This window comes from Sturnira hondurensis, unplaced genomic scaffold, assembly GCF_014824575.4.
Source record: "Sturnira hondurensis isolate 20B ecotype Veracruz unplaced genomic scaffold, ASM1482457v3 Scaffold0023357, whole genome shotgun sequence".
NCBI classification, from domain to species: Eukaryota; Metazoa; Chordata; class Mammalia; order Chiroptera; family Phyllostomidae; genus Sturnira; species Sturnira hondurensis.
Window position 1 is genome coordinate 1,402,310 of NW_028095988.1, and position 15,995 is coordinate 1,418,304.

Genomic DNA, 15,995 nt, shown 5'->3' on the forward strand with positions numbered 1-15,995 from the left:
TGTCTCGTTCCCCAGTTATCTGTGTGCGAATGTGGGACCACTGCCCAGTCAGCCAGCCACCTTGCACTTGGTGCCCCACTTCTCAGTTACCACCTTGCTGGGTCTCCCCGTTGCCACCCTACATCCTGGGTCTTCCAGCTGCTACCTGGGCACCCAGGGTCTGTCTGGTATCATCTTGCATGCCCAGAGTGCGTTGCGTGCCCAGTGTCACTGCTTCCTGTGCTGTGACCCCTTTCCGCTGGGCCACCCAACTCTGCCCTGCCTACCAGTCTGGCTGAATGTGTCTATTTCAGTTCCTTGGCTGTCTAACTTCCATACAGATCAATTTTCTGTCAGTTCTAGGTGTTGGGTTTTTTTTTTTTTTAGATTTTATTTATTGATCTTTAGAGGGGAAGGGAAGGAGAGAGGGAGAGAAATATCAATGTATGGTTGCCTCTTGTGTGTCCCCTGCTGGAAACTGGCCTGCAACCCAGGCATGTGCCCTGACTGGGAATTGAACCGTGATTCTTTGGTTCGCAGGCCAATGCTCAATGCACTGAGCTATACCAGCGAGGGCAGTTCTAGTTGTTTTTGTTTCTAAATGTTTGTTGTCCTTATTTTGGTTGCTTGCTTGGGTGGAAAGAGGTGGGACTGCAGCTCAAGTCTAAGCTGTGGGACCCAGATGTCCAGGTGCTTGGGGCCCCTGCCTTGCTGCTCACCCCAGCTGCCCCCATGTTCTTTGGTCAGGGCGAGAAGGGGACGAGCCAGCTTCTGGCATGGCGGGGTCGGGGGGTGGGGCTAATTCAGCATGGGTTCCAAGGTACAGGTTTCTCAGGGATGGAGAGGTGAGGGTAGGTGATAGAATTCAGGGTTTGAAACTGAATCCTGTAGGTGTGCCACTTGGCCGCTGAGTTGCCTTTGAATGTTCCTTCCCTTCCGTGGGACCCTGTTTTCTTGCCCTTAATATGTAGATGATAGCTCTTAACATCCCTGGGTCATTTTGGAAGGAAAGAGCTTTGCAAGAGCCTTGCAAACTCAGTGGCTCTGGGACATTTTCAGGGTTGGAACTGGCATTCCTTTTAAACCACCAGGGGACATATCCTGGAGGGGAAGAGGGGTGGGGAGGGCAGAGAGGAAGTTTTGAAAAGGATTTGGAAAGGCGAGGGCTGAGGGGAAGGACAGCAGCCTGGCTGGGGTGGGGAAGTCCAGGACAGAGTCACCCAACTTTGGCCCTGTTGACATTTTGGGTCAGATTCTTTAGTCTTGTGGTGTTGTCCTGTGCACTACAGGGTATTCAGCAGCATCCTTGACTTCCACCCACTAAAAAAATGCTTTTAGACATTGTCAAAGGCCTTTGCCCCCATTGAAGACAGTAGACTAGCATAAGAAACCAGGTTGGACAGGGCTATGGGCACCCTGATCGCCAGGCAGTACTGAAGGTTGGTTAGTGGCTCACCCTGAGTTGTTCACCAACACCCTCATGAGCCCATAAGGCAGCCAGTCAGATTCAGGGTATATTATGTGGTCACAAGTGGCCATACCGGTATGGTCCTCAGTGCTCACTCTGAACATTGTACCGACTGTGGGCTGGGCATGGCCACAGCACCTGACCTTGGTTTCCTGCAGGTCCCCGTCTCCAGCCACCGCAACCCCCTCCTGGACTTGGTTGCCTATGACCAGCAGGGCCGCAGATTCAACAACTTCAGCTCTCTGAGCATCCAGTGGGAGTCTACGAGGCCATTGCTGGCCAGCATTGAGCTTGATCTGCCCATGCAGCTGGTGTCCCAAGATGACGGGGATGGCCAGAAGAAGCTGCACGGTAAGCTGGGGTGGCGAGCCCCCTGGCCCAGGACAGGAGGACAGAGCAGTGAAACCCTGTGGATGAGATGTGTCCTGAGGAGTACTGGAGGCTGTTGGAGCTGTTGTCTGAGATTCCCTTATCTAGGACGAAAACTTAGGGAGCATGTAAACTCACTCGTTTTCTTTAATCCTGTGATATTCTGTTTCAAAGATGGGGAAACAGGCTCAGGGCACATCACGGGTGACCCACAAGTCCCAGGTTGTGCAGCATGTCATTGTCTCCCGGGCTGTGCTCTACATGCTACCGTCACAGACCCCACAGCCAAGGGTTAAGCCCATCTTCGCCAAAGCATCTCAAGCTGCTTTGTGGAACCTTGCTCAGGGCCTGTTAACCCGTATGGTACATACGGTTTCAATAAACAGCTATTTTTAGGGCTGTGGAAAGTTTAAAACTACAAATCAGAGGAGGGAGGGGGTGTTTCAGAGGCAGTAATGATGCAAAAAAAATGACACAGGTTTCCCTCTTCCTGGACTCAGGTTTGCAGGCCATTTCAGTTCACAAGGCATCCGGAACCACAGCCATCTCTGCTACCGTGACTGGCTATCAGCAGTCCCACCTCCGCGCAGCCGGTGTGAAGCAGCCGGTATCTCTCAGGGCACGCTGGTGGTCGGGGATCGCTCTGCGCTGCCCCATTCTCCCTGTGTCCTAATGTTCTGAGCCGCCTCACTGGGCCGCAGCCCCCAGTTTACTACCCCCATTCCTAGACTGGGTGTGGTGGGCTCGCCTGAACTGGTGATCCTCCTTGCTGGCCTCCTGCGTCCCTTCTCCCCCACCCACATACCACTCACTTGGGTGACTTGGAGGGATCCAGTGCCACCTTCCGGCCCTCCAGCACACAGCTTTGGGAGCCCCCAGACCTTCTGGCTGAAGCTGTCTTCGTTCTCAGGCAGGACTTGTTTACCCAGACTCTTGTCCTTGATGGGCCTGGCTTACCCCACCTGGCACACCTGGTGGTTCAGGCTGTCATGCCTTTGAACCCACAGTTCCTGCTGCTTGGATGCCATTCCCTCCCTCCTTTTACTCTTCTCTAGCAGGTGACTTCCTGTTCTTTTAGTTCCATCCACAACATGAGCCCCCGTGTGGAAAGTTCCCTGAACTTAGGGCACAGAGCGGCTGCTTTTGCCCCAGGGCCCAGAGCCCCTCGTGCTCCCTGCTCTCCAGGGATCTGCCACATGATGCCCACCCCTCCCCGCCCAACACACACGTGTACACTGTTCCCACCATCTGCATGCGCGTGTGGCCCACCTACTAGACCACACCTCTACAAAGCAGCATCTCACGGGGCCCAGGCACAGGCACTGCCAGTGAGTGGCAGATGGGTTCCCCCAGAATGGCGCTGCCTGGATAACACCCACCCCTTCGTGGAAGAGGGGTGGCAATCAACTCAGATTTTGAGTAGGGTGGAGGCAGCAGATAATGACTATACAGAGAATGTGGGGTCCGACTCCAAGAGACTCTAAATGCCAGGATGAGGAGCTTGAATCATCTCCTGGGTAGTAGGGAGCAGGGGACACTTTTGAAGAGGGTGTGGCCCTAATGGGAGCAGCACTAGGAGTCTGGCCTGGAGGCGGGTAGCCCCGAGGAGCACACCAGTGCCTGTCTCTGATGGCGTAGGTCCTCAGTCATCCCACTAGCACCAGGGATTCCTTGGCTGGTGGTGGCTTCATGTACCTCCTTGCTGGGGTGCAAACATCCAAGCAGGTCTCTGCTCTTGCGCTGTTTGGCCTATGGGCTTTTCATAATTTATTGACATCATTCATACCTTCACTTCCTGAGTCTCTGCTCACCTGAGAGGCACACCTGAGAATCCTTCTCCCTCTAGCACCTATCACGGCCCCTTCAGCCTCCACCACGCTCGCATCTTTGTCACCCCTTTACTTTTTCTCTTCAGTCCTTGTGTTAGAATACATCTCCCTGAAGGCAGCTACTATCCCTCTAGTGCCTAACACAGTGCCTAGCACTTGGTAGGTATCCAAATGTGTGAGCGTGTGGGTGGGTTGGAGCTGAGTCTGGTCCAGCAGTCTCCCTGGAATGACATGTGGCAGGAAACAAAGATACTTAAATATGCACATGGCCTACTGGGTGAGGGCTGAGCTTACTGTCTTGTGAGTGTAACCTGAGGACACCTGCATAGTACCACCTGTGCTTAGGCTGGTCAAGCACCTGTCCCTGGCACATGGAACTACAGCTGGTTGTTTGCTGTGTGCCCCCTGCTTTCCAGGTGTGTGTGCGAACTGCCCCCTACATGGAGCCCGGCAGGTAGGATGGGGGCACTTTCCTCTGCAGGATTATGAGATGCCTCAAAGAAACATGGCCTCTCAGCTGAACTCCTACATAGGTTCACTGGGGCTTGGTCCCAGACATAACACGTGCCCTGTGGTGACACCAGGACCTGGGGCCTCTGTCCTGCTCTTCCCAGGGGGTAGGAGGTAGGCCTGTGGGCTGCGCAGAGCTGACCTGTTGCCTCCTGGATCTGATGGTTATGGCCTTGCCCTTCAGCACGACCCGCTTGTGCCTGTGTCGGCCTCCATAGAACTCATCCTGGTGGAGGACGTGAGGGTGAGTCCGGAAGAGATGACCATCTACAACCACCCTGGAGTACAGGTACAGCCCTCCCCTGCCACCTTGCTGCCTGAACATGGCCCTTTGGGTTGGCGGTTCCAGCCTCCTAGCCTGGCCCTCCTTGCAGGCGGAGCTGCACGTCCGAGAAGGTTCTGGCTACTTCTTCCTCAACACCAGCACCACAGACGTTGTCAAGGTGGCCTACCAGGAGGCCAGAGGCAGTGCCATGGTGAGTGTGGGCTCTCGTCTCCACGGGCTGGGTGGCTGTGGGTTCATGATCGATTCAAAAGCTGGCACTTGATCATATCAGCTGCAGTCTGTGACTTCTTTGAATTTTCTGATTCATTGGTGAGAAACTTTGGTCATTTGCCTACCTTTGTGATTTTTATTTCATCTCCACACATTACCTACACTATTAGTTACCTAATGGTTTCCTTTCAATCTTTATTAAGATTAAATACCTATATGTAAAGCATCACTTTAACAGCCATAAAGTTGCTCTTAAAAGATGTGTTAGCTTTTTCTATTTTTTCCACATTCCTTCCTTGATCCTCTCCCTGTTCTTGCAAATGTGGCATCTTTGACACTGCATGGAAGAATTTAGCATTCTACTTTTTTCAATTATTTTATCCTGAGTTTTTTCCCCATGTTGCCGTGTAGGCTGGCTGGTTATTTCTGTGCAACTGTTTGTCCTTAGCCGTTTTCTCCTTGTGGATCATTTGGGTAGTTTAAATGTTTTTGTTTTTGTCTCTCAATAACCCTATAGTTATAGCAAAGAGTAAAAACAAATACCAGTGACAACTGAACTTCCTTTAAAAGGAGACTCTTACTACTGAATGTGTCAAACCACGCCCACAAGCCATAAACGCAGGCAGCCCAAACACAAACAGCCGAGACACCCGAAACCGTGTCATTAAACTGCAGCTCCGCTCTGGCTGCTGGACTGCTCTGGGCCTCAGACCTGCGTCCCCTTTGCTAAGCAGTGACTGCCAAGTACGTGAGGGCTGCTGCAGTTGTCCCAGCACCGAAGGAGACTTTTTCCTGGACTCGAAAGAGGCAGGTTGATTCAGTGTTTGGCGTGTGGTGGGTATAGTGCGGACCGTGCAGCAACACGGGACAGGTTAGGGCCTCTGCCTGGCTGCGAGTCGCCTGCAGTCCTGTGTCCGCATTGGCCGTCAGCACTGCCCTGGTCCCGCAGGGGAGCCCCTCCGAGCTAGCAGCAGCACAGAACAAACTGCTTAATTCCAGAGAAGGCTTATGTCAGAATTAACCTTCACAGAGACCTGCTCCCCAAATCTCGTTTTAGAAATACTGCCAGGCTGCCCTGGCTGGCGTAGCTCAGTGGATTGAGCGCGGGCCTGCGAACCAGACGATCGCGGTTCGATTCCCAGTCAGGGCACATGCCTGGGTTGCAAGCCGGTTCCTTGCAGGCTAACTACCAGCAGGGGATGCACAAAAGGCAACCATACATTGATGTTTCTCTCCCTCTCTCCTTCCCCTCTAAAAATAAATAAATAAAATCTTTAAAAAAAAAAAGAAATACTGCCAGGCTGCCTTGCCCACAACTATACAGTAAGTCTGTGGCCTAGTCAGAAATCAAACATATGTCACCTCAATCTCTGTAGGGTATTTCAAGCCGGAACTCTCTGCAGGTACATTTCTCTGTATCCGTTGACTCTTGACAGCTGAGTCACAAAATCAGTTGCCTGTGAGGTGGAACAGGTGTAAAGCGAGTGAGTTAAATCAGCAGGCTGTGGGAAATATGTTTGGGCCATGCTATGCTGTCACCCGATGCTTAGCTTCAGGGTCGAGAAGGGGGGGCTGTTGCAAACAGGAGAGCACAGGTTATGTCTAAGGAAAAGCCGCCATGCATCTTTTGTTGGTATTTTTAATAACAGCTTTATCAAGGCATGATTTAGATACTATAAAATCGACCCACTTAAAATATACAGCTTAGTTGTTGTTAGTATATTCAGACAAATGAGCAGCCATCACCACAGTCAGTTTCAGAGTATTTTCATCGCTTCAGAAAGAAACCCCACATACACTATAGGTGTCAGCTCTGTTTGTGCACTCACACAAACACACGTGAAAGGGTACTGGATTCTGTCTGATGCTTTTCTGTATCTCTTGAGATGATCATGTGTTTTTTTCTTTATTCTGTTGATATGATGTCTTACATTAATTGACTTTCAGATATTAAACCAACCTTGCATTCCTAGGAAAACAGCTACTTGATTATGATATATAATTCATTTTACATGTGACTGGGTTCAGTTTGCTAATATCTTATTGAGGAGTTTATGCTCATATTCATAAGAGATGTTGGTCTGTAGGGGTTTTTTTTTTTTTTCTGTGATGTGTTTGTCTGGTTTGGGTATAAGGTTTCATGGGCGGACTTAGGAGTGCTCTTTCCTCTAATTTTTGGAAGAGTTCTTATAGAATTAGTAACAGTTACTGTTTTTTTAAGTATTCTTTATTTTTTTTAATATTTTATTTATTTATCATGGGAAGGAAGGAGAGAAGGAGAGAAATATCAATGTATGGTTGCTTCTGATGCGTCCCCTGCTGGGAACTGGCCTGCAACCCAGGCATGTGCCCTGACTGGGAATCGAACCATGATCGTGTGGTTCGCAGGCCCGCACTCAATCCACTGAGCTACACCAGCCAGGACCAGTTACTCTTAAATATTTTGTAGGGTTAACCAGTGAAGTCACCTGGACACAGGCTTTTCTTTGTGGATAGTTTTTTGATAAACCAATTCAATCCTTCACCTGTTTTAGGTCTGTTTGGATTGTTTCTTTTCATCAGTTTTGCTAGCATGTGTCTTAGGACAATTCAGATCTTTTTGTTATTTGGGGGGTTTTTTTAGACATTTTTTACATTCCTCCAGTGGTCAGCCTGGGTCTTTAGCTGTCTTGTGGAGAGCACACTTTTTCACAGTGCAGTCCCTTGGTGAAGGGTGAGGAAGTAAGTCTATTTTTGTTCTTTTCAAAGTAGACCCACAGATGGCAGGGCTGTAGGTTTATTGCTGTAAATCAGAGCAAGAAAAACTGTGTCTCAGCACCTGGGCACAAATGTGTGTTTCTAGAGGAAGCTTGAGGGTTGCTGGAAGCCTGAGATCATATCTGAAGCTTTCCCCTGGCATTTTTATTCCCTTTATAAAAGAAAGAGTAATTCTCCAGACCATTCTTCCTGCCACATAAATAAGTGTTCATTGTCACATCCTTTACATTAAAAGGAAAACCTCAAGTTTTAAGTAATCCCAACTACTTGAAATATTACTGTTTCCTTTACTTTTGGAGGTTAAAAGTAGCTCTTCTGTTTTCAAGCTGGGAAAGATGTGTACAGTGCCAACTCTACTTGGAAACACTTTTACTCACATTTACCTGCCACCTTGCATTTTGCATAAGCCCTGAGGTTGACCTGTGACCAGAGGGAGACACTTCCTCCAAGAAGGAGAGCATCTAAGAGTCCATGGTGGACCAGGTGCCTCTGTAGGCCATGAGCATCTGCCTCTGGAGGGATATTCTAACAGCAACGGGGATGCTTGTCTGAAAGACACAACATGGGGTTCCAGCATCAGAGTGAAACTTGCGCAGGAGACCTATGCACCCCTGTTCAGTTCTACAGTGCTGCAATTCTAGGGTCACCCTACACCAGGGCTGTCAGACTCTTTTCACCAGGGGCCACATCGGCCTCGAGGTTGCCTTCAAAGGGCCGAAATAATTTCAGGACTGTCTATATGTAACTACTCCTTAACTCTTAGGGAGTTGAAATTATATCTAGCCCTTTGAAGGTGGCTGTGAGGCTGCTGGGGGCCCTGGTGAAAATGAGTTTGACACCCATGCCCTATACAGTGCCTCTCAGCAACAGATTGTAGGAGTCTCGTAGTCATGACAAGAGTTGATTTTTCCATTTTACGGATGACTCCAATAGAGCTCAAGCAGATCTCTCTTCGAGTTGTGGATTGGCCTCTGCTCATAGTTTCATCTCTTGCATGGCTCTCTCAAGTGGTACAGAGTGCCCACTGCAGGCAGGACCCCCAGGATCAGTCTAGCACTGTGGGAGTGCAGCAGCACCCCGTATGCAGGCCCCACAAGGATTACTTTGACCCAAGAAGGGGACACTTTGACCACTAGGGTCTCTGTTCCCTATCATCTTTGACCTCTGGGTACAAATTGCAGAGACCATTGCAACTCTAGGTACAAATCAGGCTCTGGTGTCCTTTGCCTCTTCTGTAACCAGCATATGAATTTGTTGTGGAGTGTTGACTGTCTGCAATAGGTCCTAGCAGTTGTTCTCAAATGGCTGTTTCTGAAGGACATTTGCACATCTTTGGCATTTTCCAGCTGTTAATTAGTAGCATTCTCATTTCCCTTAAACACAGAGACAAAGCCCACAACAGTTTGTTAGTTAGTCATAGGAAAAGCTTCTTTCTTTCCCTGTTGACACACATATGAGATGCAGAAATGGCTCCTGGGTGTGTTTTGGCTTCAGCCTCTGTGGCAGGAGCTGTGGAGCTCTTGCCAGTGCCACTGTGAAAGCTCCAATGCCCACACAGTGCTCCAGGGGCTGCGCTGGACTGAGCTCCATTTGGCTCATGCAGCCCCCGAAACTCTGCAAGGGGCCTTTATTTCATTTTTGGCTGGCTTGCACACTGGAGTGATTACCTGATTTAAGCTTAGGTTTTCTTTCTTCCCAACAATTCTTTACATTCCAAAATAAGGCCTCCAAGGAGAACCCATGGATTATAAGAGCTAGGGAAGAATCCTGCTGTGGTCTGAGCACTTCATACCTTTATTATCGGGGCCCATCATGTGCCAGGCTCTGATCCCAGCCCTGAGGACTCAGTGCAGACAAGTCAGATGAAGGCAAGTGCTCAAGAGCTGCAGTGGTTCCCCCATCTCCTTAGTCCTGTGACATGTACCCCATTATGACAATATTGTATATCCAAGGAGGGTACTTGAGATGAAGCTGGCAGTAGATGGCAGCTTCTGGGCTTGGACTTGGGTGTGTCCTGCTTTTCCTCTGAGAATGACCTGCAGACAGAAGTGCATGTCCTCAGCCCTGACCCTGTGGGAAGTTCAGAGTGGGCCAGAATCCCTGGATACAGTCTCATGTTTGTGTCTAAACCAGGACCTCCTCAGTGCCTGTGATACTTGTGTGATCCTGGTCATCCCCATGAGCCGTGGGGGCATCTACTTGGGGCACGGACCCCAACACTCTTGCATGGTACTACCTGGCCCACCACAGGGTATTGATGGGCACACTGTAGGAAATAAGAGCTGTTGGCCCCAGTGATATTCAGAAATTTGTAGGATCCTTACTCTTCTGCAAATGCCTGGGAAAGGACAAGTCTAAAGCATGATGGGGCCAAAGGAAAGAAGGAGCTGAAATGGTGTAAGCAGAACCTCAGTGCCTGGTGGGTACAAGTGGACATCACAGTTTAGCCCACTCATGAACAAAGCTGCCTCTAGATCCACTTACAGAATCTTAATGAGCAATAATGCATTCATCACCTCTGAAGAGATGACAGGACTTTCCCCTTGGCTAGTACTTGCTGAAATTCTCAACACTTGGAAATTAGAATTCATTCCAGGCAGGGATTTCCCTGCCTCCTCTCCTTCATGCAGCTCCCTTATGTCAATCAGGCGGCAAGGGGGTTTGAAGCATCTGGAGAAGGAGGGGGATAGAACAAACGTGCACAATCTAGAGTCACTAGAGAAAGGTCCCCACTTTGCCACCAGCTAGCTGACAACTCCTCTTACTTCCCCAAGAGTGGTTTCTTTAACCCAGTGTCATATGGGCATGAAGTGAGCTGACGTGTTCAAGCACACAGAGCAAGATATACCACAGCCTCTCCATGAATGGCAGCATGACACTGTCTTCCTCTCATGTCACCTGGAAGGTGGCTTGACATCCTACCTCTATGAAATCAAGTGGAAGAGGAATAGATTTCCTGACCACAATTTTGTCTTTTTTTAAAATGTGCAAAATGGTCCTTTTGAAGGAGGAAAAAATGTGAAAAGGAAAAAGCCTTCCATCAGCAGTTGGTACTATGTGCAATTTCTCCACATTGTGAAGTATGCCGGCTACTTCTGGCAGTAACTTTTTCAGGATTGCATCATATCCTTGCATTATATTCTCAAAGAAAGCTTTTGTTCCTCTCTGGGGCAATACAATACACCAGGATGAATTGTGCTCTGTGAAACAGGCCTGGTGCTCCCAGACCCCTTCCTTGGCCTGGCGATGGCTCAGACTGTATACCCCACTCCCTGTCTTGCTCCCAGTTCCATTCTAGGCCCCAGACATACTAGCTCTGGAAGTGGAAGAGTGTGGCAGAAGGAGCCCTACACCGGGCACTTCGGCACCTGTGTTGCCTCCCAGTGCTGCCCCTTCGGGCTGTGCTGTCAGCCTGTGTGAGCCTCAGTTTCCCCATTTGTACATTGAAGGAGTTGGACCAGAAACAGCCATTACCAAGTAGATGAGGACTATCCAAGTAGATTGGATTTGCGGACTTTCCCCCAGAATTTCTGGGTCTTAACAAAGCTAAAAATGAAGCTAAATAAGCAGGCTGAAACACCAGGTTTCTTTTTGTTAACTGAATGACTCAACTCTGCCCCTGCCTATTGATCTAATCAAGACAAGTTTACTAGGTGTAGTCAGTACCACAGGGTAGGCTCAGCCCTGAGGCTACAGCAGGGGTGAAGACAGCCCCAAAGAGTATCAGATCTCAAAGCCAGAGCCAGATGGGGATGAGAGGCATGCACCCCACTGGGCTCACCACTAGCTCCAAGACTTACCTGTACTTGTCCAGCCTCCAGACTGCGTCACTGAAATATGCACATCAGCAATATGACAAGTTGCTCAAAATCCACCTGTAGCATGAGAGAGTGATTGGATATAGTTTGGGGAGAGGTTCTTTCAGATGGGATCCGTGAAAGTGGGTAGAGAGAGACGATTTAACAAGGGGGTGGTCTTTGGCAGTGAGAGGCTGGGAAACAGTAGCTCGGATGAGTTCACTTACTCAGAACATTTTAGGAGGTCTCTGCTTCAAACAGAGCTGGGCTAGAAATGAGTGTAGAGATGAGTGAGACTCAAAGAGCTTACACTTAAGACCACAGAGGCCTCCACGGTCTGTTCCCAGGCTCTGTGGTTCTGTGAGTTCAGGTGAGATTTGTGAGTGAGAAGCAGCTGTCTCGTGCCCTCCAGCCCCTGACTTGCCAGATGCTTTTCTATTATTGGAGCTGCAGTGGCAGGTTGCCCAGATGGGCGATATGGCTGCGTGCCCCAAGGCCACTGATTGCCCCACTTTGAACGGCTTCCGTTTTCTTTGTAAAATGCACAGAGGAAACAAATGCTCTCTGAGATCCATCCCAGCACTAACATTTTGTATTTCGAGCTCATCCCCTGGCTGGCCTTGGGGGCTCGTGATGAGGGGTGGGCAGGGCAACATTTGGGTTAGGATGCTTCTTGTTCACTAATGTTGACCTCTGCCCCAGAGGTCTCTGGGAAGTGGCGCTCCACGGTGGATAGGTTGCTGCTGTGAGCAGCTGTAACTGAGCAGCCCATCTTCAACCCTGCAGGTCCACCCTCTGCTCCCAGGCACGTCAACCATCATGATCCACGACTTGTGCCTCGCCTTCCCAGCCCCAGCAAAGTCTGTTGTTTATGTCTCGGACATTCAGGAGCTGTACGTCCGAGTGGTGGACAAGGTCAGTGTCAACTTCTTCATGTGGCTCCCTCTCTGCTGATTCACAAAAAAAACCACAGGAAAATGCCGTGGCTGTGGGAGATATTTTTCTCATGTTCTTTGCTTTTTTCCCCATGGTTTCTGCAATCCCCCACCCTGCTCTTGAGTTGCAGCTCTTGCAGTTCTGTGTCTTATCTCTGCTGTTCTGTGTACATGATGCAGAATAACCTCTGAGCTTATTTCTTCATCCCAGTTGACCTCCATAAAGTTTGGCTGTGACTCCCACTTGGAGTCGACTCCATTATCATCCCTGACTCGGGAATTTCTATCTTCTAGCTAGTGTAGGTACTAACCAGCCAGGTGTACACCTTGCTGAACATGATTTTTTCTCCCCACTATTTAGGTTTTTGGATTCTCAGGAATGAAGCTCATTAGTGCCAAGTCTTTTGCAAGTAAACACATAATAGATATAGGCTTTTAAAAAATATTAATAGGAAATGTTTATACTTCACATACCTAAAGTAACTATAGCCAGATTTATAGAGGGTTACTGTCACTTCCTGTTTTCCAGAGTGGAGAGAAGGGTTGGTGATTAAGAGGGGCGTTTGAGCAGCTTAGACAACTGAAAAAGCCAACGTTCTCTTACAGTCTCATATTCCTCCTGTGGTGTCACTTCCACTGGCAATTCGCTAACCAGACTTATTTCTTCACTAAGCATTTCTGGCTCCCATTTCCTAAAGTTCTTACTGTGTGTAATTTATATATCTAAGTATCTCTAAGGTCCCTGTGAACAGCAAATACTCAATTGATTTTTATTTGTTGGTTGGCTAATAGTCGGAAATTAGGGACTGGTCAACCCAGGTGACCTGTCCCTAATTTCCAGGTCTGTGGGTTTGAGGTTGGTGACATTTCTCAGAAAGCTGGAGGTTGCCAGAGGTGGTAGAAGTGGTCATTCAGAGGCCCCCCTGAGTGTCTGTCCCTGCGATGTAGGTGGAGATTGGGAAGACAGTCAAGGCATATGTCCGTGTGCTGGACTCTCACAAGAAACCTTTCCTGGCCAAATACTTTGCCTTCATGGACCTGAAGCTCCAAGCAGCCTCCCAGATTGTCTCATTGGTGTGAGTCCCCCAGGGGTCAGAACAGGGCATCTTGGGGTCAGTGCTGACAGGTCTCTTTGCGGGGAAAAGTGCCAGCCCTTCCCTCTGTTCCAGCTCCCTTGACGAGGCCCTTGACAACTACACCGCCATGTTCCACGTCCACGGTGTGGCCATTGGCCAGACCAGTCTCACTGCAGTTGTGACCAATAAAGCTGGACAGACAATCACCTCAGCCCCGCAACAGATTGAGGTAAAGCTGTTTCTCTGCTCTACACGTGGGATGAGCCCAGCCACTGTGGGACACGTGGGTGGATAGGGGAGTATGTCTCTTGCGATAGGCTAGAAATTTCAAGGAAAGTCCAGGAAGCCACTGTGAAGAGGCATTTCTAAAATCTGTGCCCAGCTGTGTGCTCCCACTACCAGGCATGGATCTGGGGTCAGCCCCAGAGAAGCGGGGCTGTTACTTTAATCTCCCTCTGGATCATAGGGGCCATTGATGTGGCTCAGGGAAGGGAAGCGACTTCTCCGTTGGCAGGGTCGTAGCAGGACATTCTTTAAACTGTGGAAGTTCCAGAAACTAATGGATGGGCAACAGCTGCAGACAGTTGTGGGTCCATGTATGGAAGCTCTTCATGAAAGTCAGTCTGAGCTTTAGAACAGGCCCCTAGAAGGGGTGAGTGTTTGGAATGGGAGCACCTGGAGTGGGTAATTCCTGGATGTGGGAGCTCTGAGGTCCCCCAGCATCATCTCAACAAGTGACTTGGCGCTTTCTCAGGCTGTGAGGTTTGACCAAGCGCCCCAGTCACAAGGGGACAAGAAGTATCGAGCTTCCTCCCTTCCGAGCAGCACTAAACTGTCGGGCTCCTGCCAGCGTCCCCTGAGGGTCTTGGCCACACCTAAGCTGGCAGGCTTGGTGTTAATCAATCCGTGTTCTGAAGGATGTGGATTATATCACTACATGGAAGTGCACCTGTCTCCTGGTAAAGCAGAATTTATTTCTGCCTGTAAATAGCACAGCTCTAAGAGACTAATCTTTAGGCACAAAGCATCCCCTTGGCCGGCTGGCACTTTTTCTCCGTTGCTAGGCTGGGATTAAGGGGTGCAGGAGGAGGATGTGGGGCTTTGCCCTGCTGCAGAGACTGGGCATCCTCGTCTCTACCCTTGGGCCCACTTTCTGAAAAGTTTTCAGGGCATTGGAGTAGAGAACTTCTAAGGCAATTTGTCAGGAGAAATTTAGTGAAAGAGGCAACCTTCCAAAAACAGTTGGGGAAATCGCAAAGGCAGTGGATTGGAAACCGACGTGCATTAGAATCTCTTGGAGGTCTAAAGACCTGAATCACAGGACGCCACCTGATTCTGCAGGTCTGGGCTAGAAAAAGCATACCTGTAATGGTTCCCAGGAGACATTCACAAACGGTGGAATGTGCGCTCCCCAGCCACAGATCCTTGGGCCTGTGGGTAGGATGAGACTCTGCAGGCCACCCGGGCTCCTTCAGAGTTGGCACAAGACCCAGGCTCTCCCTGCTGCCTCTTCAAGAGGAGTGATGTCCATGCACTGTGTTCCCCTCTCCCTGGCAATATTAACTGTGAACTATGCCCAGCGTCATGAGCTCGGAAAGCAATGGTCTCCTCTCTCTCTTTTGTTTCCACACCCAGGTCTTCCCCCCATTTAAGCTAATACCCAGGAAGGTGACGCTGATTATTGGGGCCATGATACAGGTAGGAGCCAAAGGCCCCATCCCTGCCCCCCTCCTCTCCGTGGCCAGACACCTGCAAGGTAGTAGCCACCTACACTGCCCTTGGCTTCAGGCATGTCCACCTGCCTTGGACATCAGACAGGCTAAACTGGAATGCTCTCGGGTGTTGAGGCCCTTGTCCTCAGAGGTGAGGCTTGGACTGGCCAGGAGGATAGGGGCTGACGGGCACTGCTGTTTCTCCCCACTCCAGATCACCTCTGAGGGAGGACCCCAGCCTCAGTCCAACATCCTCTTCTCCATCAGCAACGAAAGCGTGGCAGTGGTGAACTGTGCTGGGCTGGTTCGGGGGCTTGCCGTTGGCAACAGCACCGTGTCAGGGGTTGTTCAGGCCGTGGATGCTGAGACTGGCAAGCTCGTCATCGTGTCTCAGGTAACAGAGACGGTTGCCTTCTGAGTCCTTTGTTGCAATGGGGCATCCTGCTCCCCCCAGCAGCTGCTGGGGTGGCCAGCTGTGAAGGGGAGGAAGCCCTATTTACCCGGTTTGGCCCTGCTGCTGAGGACCACCCCTCTCTGAGATTCTTGCTCCTGCCCCCCGAGTCTATAGCCCCTGCCTGTCATCTGGGTCAGCCCTGCCAACATGGGAGCACCTGGATGCTTTTGCAGATTGAGTCTCTGCAGCTGTTTTTAAAGGGACAGTGTCTCCAGCCCCCTGCCACAGGGACATTTGAGGGCTTCATTTTAGGTGCCTCCTTTAGCCTCAGCACCTGTGTCTTTTGTCACTCCCCATTTGCAGGCGAGGGGCCACAGAAGCCGTCAGTGAGTCGGTTCCTACAGAGCAGTTCTAGGGCCTGACCTGGGACAGCTGACGGCAGAGCTCTCGTTCCTTTTGTTCATTCACTTGGAGCAGGGCCGGGGTGTTCTGAGAGAGAAGACGTGGGTGCTGTCACACTTCGTGAACTACAGTGTGGGTTTTCAGAGGTGTGCGCTGGCTTGGCTCATAAGCATAAATAATTGGATACCAACAGGCCTGGGTTTGTATTTCTAGGAGAAACAGAAAACCTGAATCATCCACTAATACCTTTGGCTCCACGAGGCTTATCTCC

The 15,995-nt window shown here is 50.0% G+C and overlaps 1 protein-coding gene across 1 annotated transcript in view; it reads left to right on the top strand.

Annotated features, from left to right (window-relative positions):
• The window catches only part of NUP210 (nucleoporin 210), a 118,104-nt gene that overhangs the window by 69,553 nt on the left and 32,556 nt on the right, over positions 1 to 15,995 (top strand). The window contains exons 17-25 of the mRNA XM_037037453.1: positions 1,606 to 1,798; positions 2,317 to 2,423; positions 4,340 to 4,444; positions 4,530 to 4,631; positions 11,992 to 12,120; positions 13,089 to 13,216; positions 13,310 to 13,445; positions 14,852 to 14,914; positions 15,143 to 15,322. Of these exons, the coding sequence (XP_036893348.1) occupies positions 1,606 to 1,798; positions 2,317 to 2,423; positions 4,340 to 4,444; positions 4,530 to 4,631; positions 11,992 to 12,120; positions 13,089 to 13,216; positions 13,310 to 13,445; positions 14,852 to 14,914; positions 15,143 to 15,322 (1,143 nt within the window). The remainder of the gene's footprint in view (positions 1 to 1,605; positions 1,799 to 2,316; positions 2,424 to 4,339; positions 4,445 to 4,529; positions 4,632 to 11,991; positions 12,121 to 13,088; positions 13,217 to 13,309; positions 13,446 to 14,851; positions 14,915 to 15,142; positions 15,323 to 15,995) is intronic.